Raw genomic sequence first — 13348 nt, 5'->3', positions numbered from 1 at the left:
ATATGGTTTTACATACCTACATAACACATTAAGATTATCATAATAATTCACCATTTAATACATATGCTACCCCTTTCAATTTAGAAGGGAAGGATGTCAATCCAAATGATTGTTCGCATAATGTAATTCATCTACGAATGCTAGTGGATATGATTGCCTATCTATCAATAGGCAGTGCTATATCTTGTAGTGTCGATGTCATTTCTCTATGCCTAAGATGAAACATGTATGTCTTATTTCTTTATCGCTCAATCAGTGCATGAATCAAGCTATGATCAAGCTTGATGTAGTCTAGACAAACAATATACAAAAAACCTGTCTAAAACATTTATGATTGAACCCGTTCATGTAGTCTCATCCGCTTATGTGTACGACAATAAATAGTGAACTCATACTACATAACAATTTAACTTATAATTACATACATATATCATACCTTTAATGATAAGTAAATTAAAAATATATTAAAATTAAATATTCTTGCAATGTTGGCAGCGACAATGGTGATAATAACGGCAACAATGGATTTTGAACACAAAAACATCCAAGGATGCTTAGAGACTAGGATATGAGTTTTATTTTTGGTTGTTTAAGAGGAAAACATAAAAGTATTTTGTTTGTGTGTTTTTTAATCGAGAAAAAGTTTAAAATTTATTTGATGTTGCACGTTTTAAAAACATGATATTTTAACATGTCGTGTTTTTTAATAGCAATATTTATTAAATGTTGTGTTTTTCTAAGCTTAGACAAGGTTTAAAGTGTGTTATTTCATCAAATTCTTTTGAAATGATATTATTATGTAAAAACTTTAAGTTTAGGGCACTAATTTTTTTTTTTAAAAAAAAACCCTGAAATTAACAGGTTCAGAATCCTTGGAGATTCGATCCATTTTGATATAGCTTCAAGGAATTTGGTTCTGCCAAGTAATTTTGCCTTTCCCACAAGGGTGAGAGGAACCTCGTGCGTGTGGTGTGGAGGTGATATTCTTGCAAAAATCTTACTCTTATTCTTATATTCTGATGCTCATGCGAAAGGATTTTCTTTTTACAAAGTCCACTCTGAGCAGATATAGATGCTCTCTCTTTCCTTTCCTTGTCCATAACTTTGAAATTTATTCCATTGAAAATCATTTGCCTTTTAGACAAAGAATCAGCTCTGCACGGTTAATGGAGTAGCGTAAAATTGCTGCTTAAACATGTTTGAAGAAACGTTTCCATTTGCAAAAGAGGAGAAATATCACTAGCTTTGAAATTTTGGGATTTGATTACATATCGATATGCGATATACCCTTCGTTGACAACTTGACATCCATACTTCCTCTCTACATTACTGGTAACAGTTAATGCCGGGTTTGTTTTTCTTTTCTTTTCTTTTCTTGTGATTCCCTTCCCTGTTATAGCCATACACTCACAGATGAGAGAGACGAAACCGAAAGACACGAGCCTTAGATTGCTTAAGATGACTATTCTGGTTGAGACGCCAGAACCACTAAATACGGATACAAGAACTAAAGACTAATCAAGAGGGGCATTCTAGCTATGGTTTTCTTCTAACGTAAGGAAAACTATTGCAACTACTACTTTCTTCGTGGTCATCTGATTCATTACAGGACACTTCCTCTGTGATTCCACTGGATCCTGAGGATGATGAGGAAGGAGCTAGATTCAAATCAGTTGTCTTCTCCTTTGTCATGAAATCGTAGAAAACAGGCTTAGTGGCCCTGAGTTTGGGCAGTCTATTATCATTGCCAACTTGAATGTTTTCCTCCTCATTTTTTGTGCCTCTCTTCTTCAAAAATATGCGGCATAGAACCCAATTTTCCATGGGCACCACAACAGGGCCCTGCAGAAAATTCGATAGAAATGATCAATTTGACCCGCAAGCATGAACAGAGTTAGCAACAATAACGTATTCAAGTGGTTAAACGTGCTCGAGGTTTTTTCTTTTTTAGGAATTGTACTTTGCGGGAACAGAGAGATGAATCTCAGTGGAAATGGGTTTTGAGGATCTGATATGAATTTTTTTTTAAATAGCTTGGTAGAAAAGAAAATGTACCCAGTAAAAACTCTACCTGAGTCGAATTCTTATTTTTCAGGGCATTGCAGGCTGTGGTTTCAGTGCTTGCAAGGCGGTATTCGTGCATGATCCAATCAGTCCTAGTGCCGTTGGGGGGCTTTCCTCTGTAAAAAACCAGAGTTTTCTTCATCCCCACAACTTGGTTGCCCTTAGAAGTCACAATTTGCTTGTCTATTCCAGTTGCCTTCCAGTAGCCAGAGCCTGTGGCTCTATTGGATCGATTCCCATTGGGATATTTGGCTTCTCTGGTGCTGAAAAAGTACCGTTCTTGCTCCAAATCACCTGAACCCACACACGCCATATATCAGAACAGAGTAGCAATTATCTCCGTAATTTTTCTTGCAACTTCGTTTACTCAAGTAGTGTGAGCCACATGACATTGCAGTTTGGTTTTAATTGAAAATCTATCTTTAGAAATGCCTTTGCTACTGACAATTTTACAAAGAACCCTAGCTACAAAGATACAATTACAATAAATATACCATTTCAACTTTCAGTGCTTGCTGTCTATGCATCGTGAGAACTAACCTGGCAGATCCCAAGGATCAGACTTGCAAACATCGACTTCCGGGATTATGGAAGCAGGCAAGGGGCAAGCAAACACCTTTCTCTTCAAGTACTGGACAACAAGCTCCTCATCTGTTGGGTGGAACCTAAATCCAGGAGGCAATCTAAGCACACCATTCTTAACAAAACTAAGCTTCTCCATACCCTTATGAAAGCACCTCACAAGAACTAAAAAAAAAAAAACAGAGACTGTATATGTATGTATGTGCCTTGTGGCTCGAAAATGTCTCCACCAGCTATTGGAGCTGCGCAATTCTATCTCAAAGTCTAAAAACTCATGCACACTTCTTATAATTGTAACAACCCATTAAAGTTTTACATAAAGAGAATATTAGACAGAGCCTCAAGAAGAAGACGGAGAAGAAAAGAAGAACAATAGATAAATTATTAGAGTATAGAAAGAGATGTAAAGAGGGGAGAAAAGGGTGAGAGAGGGAATCAAAGAGGTGTGGCTATTTGAGAGGGAAAGTGTGGCTTCTTTTATAGTAATGGGTGTGTTCGAGGGAAAGGAGAGGAGGAGGGGTCATCCAGAATAAGGACGACTCCAATGGCGTAGACAAGACTCAAACTCTTTTCTTTTGACACTGTTTGTTGCGAGGATATAATAAACTTTTAAGACTTCTAAGCACTTATTTTTTTGTTTCTCTGCGAAAAAGTTTTGAAGTTTCAATAAATTAAACCAAACCCACAAGTGTCGAAGAACTAAGCTTAGTTCTGTTCGGCCTCCGGGGATAACCGATGCTGTTCAAGCTCTTTTCAACCCTTTCCTCTTCCCTTCCACCTACAATTTCTCAATTTTATATTCTCTGAAATCACTTTTTCACCCTTCCCTCTAACATACAGTTCCTTTTCCTTTTCCTTTCCTTCTTTTCTTATCACATGATGAGAGAGGCAATGCAGCAAGCTAGCAAAGAAGTATGGGAGAGGAAAGTATGGTGTAGCCTGGAGCTCTACAGGCATTGCTTGGGTGTATATTGTCATACATGGATCATGGATGCCTCACTTCATTATCAATCAGATGGGCTCAGCAGTCACAAGTGTTCTCAAGAAAGAAACAAATGCAATTATTGGTTTTAATTTGGAAGGGAAAGATAAGGTTTTTAAATTACGAGCCTATACTGTAAATGAATGAATGAAGTTGATGCTATTATTTTTTTAAAATTAAAAAAAAATATATAAAACTCCCAAGTTTAAATGTGAGCGAGATATAATACCTCAAGGCCAGATCTAATCCAAAAATATTGGATCTAGCTTCATTCACATGTGAATTTTTTTTTTTTTTTACAACATCAAGTTGAATAACATATAATACAACCTTATTTTATAATAATATAATATCAAAGTTGATGCTATTATAGACTTTTGCATGAATTTTTTTATCTTTTATTTTCACAAGTTTCTTTGGCTTGGTAACTAGGGAAAATTTTATGGTATTATTATCCATTAGTTATAGTGTAAGAGCATCATGAAATTTCTTGGACAACTTTGATATGTTGGAGCCGAAAGATTCGATAATTTGATTAAATTCTTTTAATCATCTTGATGATAAATATATTTTGTTCAACTTTTACGCATTTAATAGCTTGAGCTTAATTTGTAAAATCAATATCAGTGTAAATCTTTCTTTCTTTTACTATTTCTTATTAGCTCATTTACTTTAGGGCTTACACCTCTAACTCTTGATACAAGTTCATCCAGAGAGTAATAAGGAGTTCAATTACTTTTAATACTATAAAAATAATCAAATAGTTCTTCTAGCAACTGCTACGTAGCTATTTAACTTGCGCTTCGTGAAGATTTAAAATTTTTTATTTTAAAAAAATACAATGTATGCAGGCTGTTTCAAAGTATTTTATTATATAAAAATTTAAAATGTAAACTAAAAAGTCTATCCAGTTATATAAATAAATAAATTGACAATCATTTATGTAAATAACAAAAATTTGCTAACAACAACCAAGAAACAAACTGAAAAATAAAACATTTATCTGATTATGTTTGCTAAACTTATTTATTTAAACATATAAAAGATAAATCTACCCTAAAAAACTTATGACTTAAACAACAAGTACCAATGAAAAGTGACTTAATAAAATCACACCATAAAAAATATTATACAAGTCCGAACAAGTCAGCAAAATGTAAGGAATAGATACTTGCTGATATAATGGAAATATATATATATATAAAAAAAAAATCCTCGAGTGAACCCGACATCAAACCCAGGTCAACAAATCAAATACATGATCTGAAACACGAAATTAAAATGATATCATAAATAGAAAACCAAAAAAAATACCAGCAAATTTTTTTTTTTTGAAAAAACAATGCTTTTAAAAAAGATCAAAGTCAACTTAGGCTAATCTTTAAAAAATAAGATTCTTAATCAAACAAATATTAAAAAATAAAATTGATCAAAAAAAGTCAATAAAAAAAAAGCAATGCAAAAACAAAAATAGCAATTAAAAGCATTAGGTCTAAATTTAACATAAAAATTACATGAAATTAAATGTTTGTGGAGGAATTGAAAAAAAAAAAAAAAAAACATATCAAAATTAAATGTTTCTTTGCATGACTAACATGCAATCCTAAAAAAAAAAGAGAAGAAAAAGGAAAATAAAAGTACATTGACGCTAAACCAGACCCAACCACCATACACGCGCCACCCATGAAGGAAGAGGATGTTGAGACGATTTCAATGATGTGACAGAATTACGATTAAAACCACCGGAGTCAACCGCATGCGAGTATATAGTAGTTATTTTGACTCGTGAATTATAATTTCTTTTGGCAAAACAATGCAAGCCTTTTTTTTTTTAAAAAAAAAAAAACTATAATTATAAATCAAGAAGCCTATGCATGTATTTAGTTAAATACATCAAGAACCATTTGTGCAAATAAATGCATAAAAACAAAGTGTTAACGCGTCAATTCAACTCGCCTCGCTACAAATTGATTTTTTTTTCTAACGTAAAATAATTAATGTGTAGGTGTTATTAGTGTGTTTTTCTGATATTGGAGTAAAAAATATAATTATGAATCAAAAGATTGATACTTGCATATAATAAAATATAGTAAAGATCATATGTGTTAATAAAAACATGTAAGATCTTAAGCTAATTTTCAATGTAGCGGAAGAATGAAACAATGTTCCATTGCTACAGTGAAATATTATTTTTTTAGTGTTTGTATAATATTTTTTAAATAAAAAGTATAAAGAAAAAAATTAATTTTTTTTTTTACAAAAGAATAAAGATAAGAGCAAATAGAATAATATTGATAGGCATGTATAGAGTGATAAATATTCAAAGTGTAAAAAATAGAAAATAATATTTTTTTTCTAAAAAAAAAGTATAAAGAAAAAAAAACTAAAAAAAATAAAGATAAAAAAATGATGATAAATAAACTAAGTTTAAAATAATAAAAGTATAAAGTATATAAAAATAAAAATAAAAATTATTTTATAAAAAAACCTAAAAATTATAATTTTGACACCACTAAAATACTGATACAGTAAAATAACGAATGGTAAAACTTACAGTTATAACATTTCCACGTAAAAACACCATTTCCTTTTAGTAGTATAATAATAAGAAATAGGTTTCTAATGATTTCAAAGAAAACAAGCTTAAGAACATTTTGGACGGGGACGGGGAGAATGCTGTCATGGTAACCGCACAGGGATAGTTTGGTCTTTTTAATAAAAAAGAATACAAGACCGGAAAAGGTTTTTACAAGATTGAAGCCACGCACACGCAGGGCTGAAGTCAGCTGACATCATGCATACAGCTGGAGGTCACTTGCTATTCTGCCCTGTTGGCAAAAGGTGAAAGTACAAACTACCCCCACGTAGTCTCGAACATTTTTGTTAGCCGCTGGTTTCTTAAATCCTTTCATTGAATGTCTGCACTTTTAGCTAAAAAAAGGAAGGCAATGTTGCTTTCTATGTCCCTGCTCTTGCATAATTCAATGTTTTTATTTTTATTTTTTTGAGTTCAAATATTAAAAATCTTATGAAATTTGTAAGGAATCATTGCAAATAGCGGCAGAAAAATAAATAAATAAAATAATCCACGGCTTTCCTTTGAACAACTTAAAATTTAAAGCAAAAAAAACTTGTAAAATTCAAGTTTCGCCTCCCTAGAAATTTTTTTCTAATCTTGACCTCTCTTTTTTTTTTTTTCTTTTCTTTCTTTCTTTTTATTCCATCCCTAATCACAATCTAAATGTTTGTTAGGCAACACAAAATATGATTTGTGGTTATAATAAAATGTGACTAAGTAATAAAATACATCATCTTAAGATAATGAGCGTTTAAAAATACGGTTGTACTTGTATTTTTTTTAAAAAATTAATTATTTTTGCTAAAATCTAATGTTTTTTTATATGTGTTGAATCGTTTTGATACGCTGATCTTAAAAATAATTTTTTTTTAAAAAAAATATATCATTTTAATATATTTCAACACGAAAAACACTTTAAAAAATAATCACACTACAATATCAGGTCTCAACTAAGCTTATATTATGTTTAACATTTTTAATTACCTCTTTCGACCAAACACAAGGCAAGATGTTAACTTCCCCTAGGATGTTGGATTCAAGATGATTGGCACGTACCATCCCCCTAGCTATCCATTGTTCACAAGTAATGGTCGTTACATGCACGCACAAAGACAACGATACCAAGGAAATCAAACGAAAGAGAAATCTTGATGAGTACTCCATGGCCTCTGGAGTTTGTATATTCACTCACTCTATAGATTATAAAACAATCATTTTCTAATTATATGTACTATGGGCTGGAGACTTAATTATCTTGATGTATAGTATCTTGTTTGGACAAAATTGTTAATTACAACAATAAACACGATTAAATGCACCTTAATTAGCATGTAAATATCTTCATGTTTTTATTACGAGGAACAAAAACATGGCCATACAAGTACGCTAAATATCTCCAAACGCCAAAGTTTGCTTGCACAAGTAGAACAAAGATCCCTGTACGTGTAATATAATCAAGTAATTAAACCAATATTATTGCAAAAGGGATAGTTTATCAACCCAAAATAATATTTGAAACGCAATTTTTTTCTTTTAGGTTTTGAGTGGAGAATAGCATATAAACCGATACGAGCATGGTACTATTACATTATGGGGTGTACGCGTTGCAATGCAATGCGTGTTTAACTAAAGCTTGATTATTTCGTACAAAAAGGACTTATTTGTGAGGGGTCATGGAAATTGACAACTGTGCTCCATATTCTTCCTAAGGAGGGTCCATTTGCCTATGCCTTTGTATATAATATTGATTTGTTTGGGGTTATTTGAAACTGAGACTATTCCTTTTTTTTTATTAGAATTTATTTATTTTTATTTTAAATTAATTTTTTAGTATTTTGAAATGATACATGGATGTTAAAAATAAAATTTAATATATTTTTAAATAAAAAACTTTAAAAAATAACATCTATCACACTCTTGAATATAATATTAGAGTGTTTTAGTTTGTTTGCCTTACTTATTTGATGTTTGTATTATTTTTTTGTTTTAAAATATAAAAAAAGATTTTTATTTTGCCTAAAAATTTGAGTGAGTTTATCAAAAATAAATAAATTATCATAGCATGACTAACGTTGAAAACAAAGTTGACCCAAGTTAAAAGTTGAGTTACTTTATTCCAAAATATATATATATATATATTTAAGATATGAAAAAAGATTTTTATTCTCAGTACCTGACTTAATATTTGAATTATTATGATAATTAAAGAGGGAGTACATTAAAAGAAAATCCGAATGGGATTTGTTTTATAATGATTCAGATGTCAGTTTTTTTTTTTCTTCGATGAGAGAGATCAGTTTCCTCAGTGGTTGGATATGAGAAGGGTATATCCGTAATTTTACCATTGCTGTGACCTTAATGGGTGTGAAAAGGGTACACCCGTCATTTTCATTGATGCTGTGACCTTGAGGGAGGTGGGTGAGGGAATAAAGAGAAGGGACCTACTTGCTTCCAAAACGACGAACACGCACGTCGGGTTTAGGGTAACTGACAAAAATGCCACCTTTAAGAGATGCCCCTTTTCCAGATTTCCTAAATCTTCTTGTCTCACTATTTCGGATCAGAAGGAGAAATTTAGGAGTAATCGTTTCATGAGTCATTATCTTAGCGAAAGGACAAATGTGACCTTACAAACCCAATACTGTTTGTTTCGTTGCATCTTCCTTGTTGTCTTAGCTTTACCCCTTTTTCTTTTTTCTTTCTCCATGTGGCAAAGGAACATAAGCTTTTTTACTGGCTTTGTTCCTTTAATTAATATTATAATTTTTAATCTTGACTCGAAAATTAAAGTAGAATAAAATCAAAATTACTAGGTTTTAGTTAGATTAATTTATATTTTCTCAACGGATTGGTCTAGATCCTAAATTGACAAGTCCGTCTGAGTTTTAAGACAATAATACATGCTATACATTTGAAATATTCAAATCAAATTGTCCCAACCATAAATTTCGGGCTTTTAGGTATTCCATTCATAAATAGGAACCATGCTAGGGTAAAATATACCCTAAACTTAATTCTTTCATAATTAATCACCTTGTTGATATAGTTGTTCTCACGATATTGATCGGTATAGAATATCTTTATAGAAACAATGTAACGTGGAAGGATAAGCAGTAGGTGTTCATGCAATGGGCATGCACTTTAGGACATTAGTTGTCCGAAAATAATGTTCAAAAGCCAATCATAACCATCAAATTAATAGAAAATAATGTTCAAAAGCCAATCATAACCATCAAATTAATCGAAAATAACAATTATATGCTTCAAGAAGTTGAAGCACGAAACTTTAAAATAAGAAACTAAACAAAACTGTTAGAAGTGATCGTATCCCATTTAAAAACAAGTCTTCAATAAATTAAGATACTGGAGCATATATTTATAGCTGCAACAATGGCATCTCAGGGCGGTAGTGGTGAAGTAATAAGGGTGGTTGAGGGATTATAATAATCGAAGGTGCGAGTTAACGTGGGACAGTTGAGATTTAGTTAAACTGGAGCCTCAAACATTGACAAATGAAGATGCCTAATTCCGTATGGAGGGGGGGAACTCCTTTTCCACAATTCTAAAAGGTGCGGAGGACTAAATTGAAAGAAAGCAAATCTTTCGAGCAAAAGGATAAATAAATAAATAAATAAAGATTTGGATGCCTACAAGCGAATGAGCTAAGCCACCTTGTATGGGAAGAAAAATTGGCTTTCGTATGCTAAATTGCGGCTGCGATTTATTTTTTGCCCCTCTTCTCTCTCCTCCCCTCTGCTTTTGTTTTCAAGAGTCAAAGGAGTTTGCGTGTGGGTGTTGAAGAGAGTTTTGAGGAGTCCTTGAGAAACGTCAAAGGCTGCAATTATTGTCTTGGGAGTAATCTATTTTGTTCAGTGGAAAATGTCTTCGAGTGCTGCTTTCGTTTTTATAATAATTAATTTCCAAATCTGTTTTTTTTTCCTCATACCAATATTATATGCCCCTTTAGTTTGGTTTTGGGTTAGCCATCCTCTCCTACCTTTTCTTTCTTTCTCGGGTCTTTTATAGTTTTTTGTCTTTGGCTTAATTAAACTCCTCACGATTGCATTTGAATACCATGGAATTGGACCACACATAGACCTTGCATGTTCTAATGCTGACATTTTGAATTGGGTTTTCGTAAAAATATCTGAGGATTTTATACTTGTATAAAAAAATTATTGTTGTTGTTGCTGTTGATGCATACTTGGATTGTTTTTTAAGTTGTATGGTGATGTATCAATACATATTGTTTTTTAATATATTCACTTTAATTAATTTTTTTAAAACTTGAAAATTACACAAACTTGCCACTACATTGTATTTAATCTTATCAAATTCATGATCAATTCATCAAGTCTCTTATATAATATTTAAAAATCATCTTTATTAAAATATTTAAATAATTATATGAGATTTCATAATATAATTTATATTATTTAATAACATGGCACTATTCACTACTTGAACATGCTATTTCAAAGACATTATAAGCTAATCTTGTCATTTTAATTATTAACCGAAAAGAGCCGCAACTCGCTCAGGGGATGTGGAAGTGATCAAGAACGAGCAACTGCTAGTGCTCTACGCCTTTATACCAATCATTTCTATATAATGCCCCCTCTTTTTTTCCTTTTGGCATCATATGCCGTGTTTAGAGTGGAGCTAGCCTTCATCACTCCAATTCCCCCCCGGACACAAAAGAGAAATTGAATGAATAATGCTATCATGGAGTTTAAAGGTGGCTATAAGCAATCATATGATAAACGAATAAACTTATGAGCATAAACAATACGTCAATACATGAATGTTTTGATGATTACAAGTGTAGAGAAACCTCCATCGCGATTGAAATTCTAGAACAAGGGGTTGAGAAATTCAAAGTCGCCATGGATTTCAAAGTTGACCCAAGGGCGCAGCGCATTCTACACGTATATATTGTCCATTTGTTCAATATTATTGACGCTGTTACCTTTAAATGGTCATTGCTTTTTCGTAGGGGTGTTTTTTGCGCACAATTTCTTCAAGTTAACGCTAAAGGGAATTTGTCAACCCGCCAGAAGCAAGCCACAGAGGAGATTAATTATAAAACGATATGCCATGTCAATAAAATCAAGAGCAGGGAATAGCTGCCTTAATTTATTCACTAACAGGCAAGACAGGGTTTTGGGTGTCCTATCAAGAACATAATTAAAGTCAGACAAGGACCACACAAATTGCTTAAAAAAATAGACGTCCTCTATGGGTCCATGCCTCTTTCGTGCATAAGCTTCAACCAGACTCGTGGCCGCAAGGTTGGGACGCATAGGATAGGGTTCCGTCCGATTCAGCAACTGCCCGGCGGGTGCGACCAAGCAAGCTGAAAGGACTGTAGATATTCTGAAATTGATCGTTGCTAAATTCTTCATTAACTTGTGATGTTTGATCATTGCTTGGATTTTGCAATTTTGGTTTGGCAAACTTTTCTTTTTATATGCATTTATAGCGTGCACATGAGAAGTGTTGCATACTCCATTTTATTTAAATCACTGGAAAGGAAAAGTTGTATATCAATAAACTCCTCCTAACTACCGGCCTTCCTAAAATTAAAGCTACAGATTTCTTTGGTTCAGCAGGGAAAATTAACTTAATCAATGTCACTGCCTTGCATTCATTTTGCTGGTAAATTGCACGGGTTATTTCTCTCTTCAATAATATTATTACAAAAGAAATTCAAATTCGTAGTGGCAACTAGATTTGTACCCAGGGTGTTTTTCTATTTTTTTTTTCATTAAAAATTGATGTTTAAGTAGTGCAAAGTGCAAGCATAAAAAAAAAACTCGAATTACAAATCGGTCAAACTTAAATAAATTTGTTTTATTTTAATTAGATAATAAAAAAAATAGATAATGATAATAAATTAAAAAAATAGTGATAACTATAACCCAAAAAAAATTTTTTTTTTTTTATATAAAAAAATTCATTATTTTTATACTTGAGTAAATATCAAATTACCCATTAGATGAAATTACAACAACACAAACTATTTTGAAAATACAAAAATTTCATTTCACGCAATTTTCAAATTTATTTCTTTAAATAATATTTTGATTATTTTATTGTGCAATTAATATAATAAAAGATTTATTTGTCATTGATACATAGTGTTAATTTTTTTTTTTTTGGGGGATATTAAGACAAAATTATTATTGCACTGTTTAGTAAACAGTGCAAGCAAATGATTATGTAGCTATAGTGTTTTCCAGGGCCTCTTTAGCGCTTGTTAATGCTTGAGTTTTGAGGATACTGTAAGAAAGAAGGAAAAGAAAGACAAGAAAAGAAAAGAAAAGAAAGTTGTTTAAGCAAAGAAATCTTGGATTACATAGTTCAGGAGACAAGTACAATTTTGTAAGCACGTAAAGATTTCAATGCTCCTGCAAAATATTCCAAGTGACTCAATTGCGAGTGGAAGCCATTGTCAAAGAACGCCGCCAAGACCAGCCGCATGGAGCGGTGGCCAGTCGGTTTAAGTAACATCCAAATTCAAGACGCTACAGCCTACACGTATATTTACTAGATAGAAAATTCCAACTTATATAATGAAATTTAAAAGACTAAATCACCACTCTTCCTGGTTGATTTGATTGAGCGCAGCACACCAGATTCGATGGGACATAAAGAAATCTCTTACACTCCTCTTCAAATGTTGTAGCGTGACAAATCGTACTCGAATCGTACCTTACTTAAGTCTATTATCTACTGTTAACAAGTTGTTAATTAAGTTTTAAAGCTTGGAATCTAATGAAGCATCCCTTGGAGCAGCAATATTAACAGTACCCTTCAAAGAAACTTCCTCAAAAGGCTCTGAGCAAGCTAAAGAAGAGGGGGTATCTGAACGAACTGGCTGGCTTTATTATCGATCTTAACGTATAAAAAAGATGTTCATATTCCATTTACAGTTTCCATCTTTAAAAGCGAATTATTACATCTGTTAAGCCTTTTCTTTTTCCCATCTTTTCTGGGTTGCTGCTTGGGCAACCACTCTTTCTGGGAAGATGCAGCTGCTGCCCTAATTCGCTCTTCGTAGAGTGAAATCGGTCTCCTCTTGGATGGCCAGACGTGGGCTTTAGGAAAGTTTGGGCTCTTAATCTCAATCGAAAGTCCAG

The 13348-nt window shown here is 32.4% G+C and overlaps 1 protein-coding gene across 1 annotated transcript; it reads right to left on the bottom strand.

Annotated features, from left to right (window-relative positions):
- Window positions 1-1216: 1216 nt before the first annotated feature.
- Window positions 1217-3424, bottom strand: LOC118043119 (NAC domain-containing protein 83). Its single transcript, XM_035050969.2, has 3 exons — window positions 2605-3424; window positions 2072-2358; window positions 1217-1842 (listed from the first exon to the last, which is right to left on the bottom strand). Exons 1-3 carry the CDS (start codon window positions 2783-2785, stop codon window positions 1537-1539), a joined length of 774 nt encoding a protein of 257 aa, XP_034906860.1. The 5' UTR covers window positions 2786-3424; the 3' UTR covers window positions 1217-1536.
- Window positions 3425-13348: the final 9924 nt, after the last annotated feature.

This window comes from Populus alba, chromosome 1 (genome assembly GCF_005239225.2).
Source record: "Populus alba chromosome 1, ASM523922v2, whole genome shotgun sequence".
Lineage (NCBI taxonomy): Eukaryota > Viridiplantae > Streptophyta > Magnoliopsida > Malpighiales > Salicaceae > Populus > Populus alba.
Note: the sequence above shows the minus strand (reverse complement) of the source record. Positions and strands in the feature narration are given on the sequence as shown.

Coding starts and splice junctions, on each gene's coding strand:
- LOC118043119 (XM_035050969.2), bottom strand. CDS start 2,785: ATGGAGAAGCTTAGTTTTGTTAAGAATGGTGTGCTTAGATTGCCTCCT. Junction 2,359..2,604: donor TGATCCTTGGGATCTGCCAG/GTTAGTTCTCAC, acceptor GTGTGGGTTCAG/GTGATTTGGAGCAAGAACGG. Junction 1,843..2,071: donor AAAATAAGAATTCGACTCAG/GTAGAGTTTTTA, acceptor AATTTTCTGCAG/GGCCCTGTTGTGGTGCCCAT.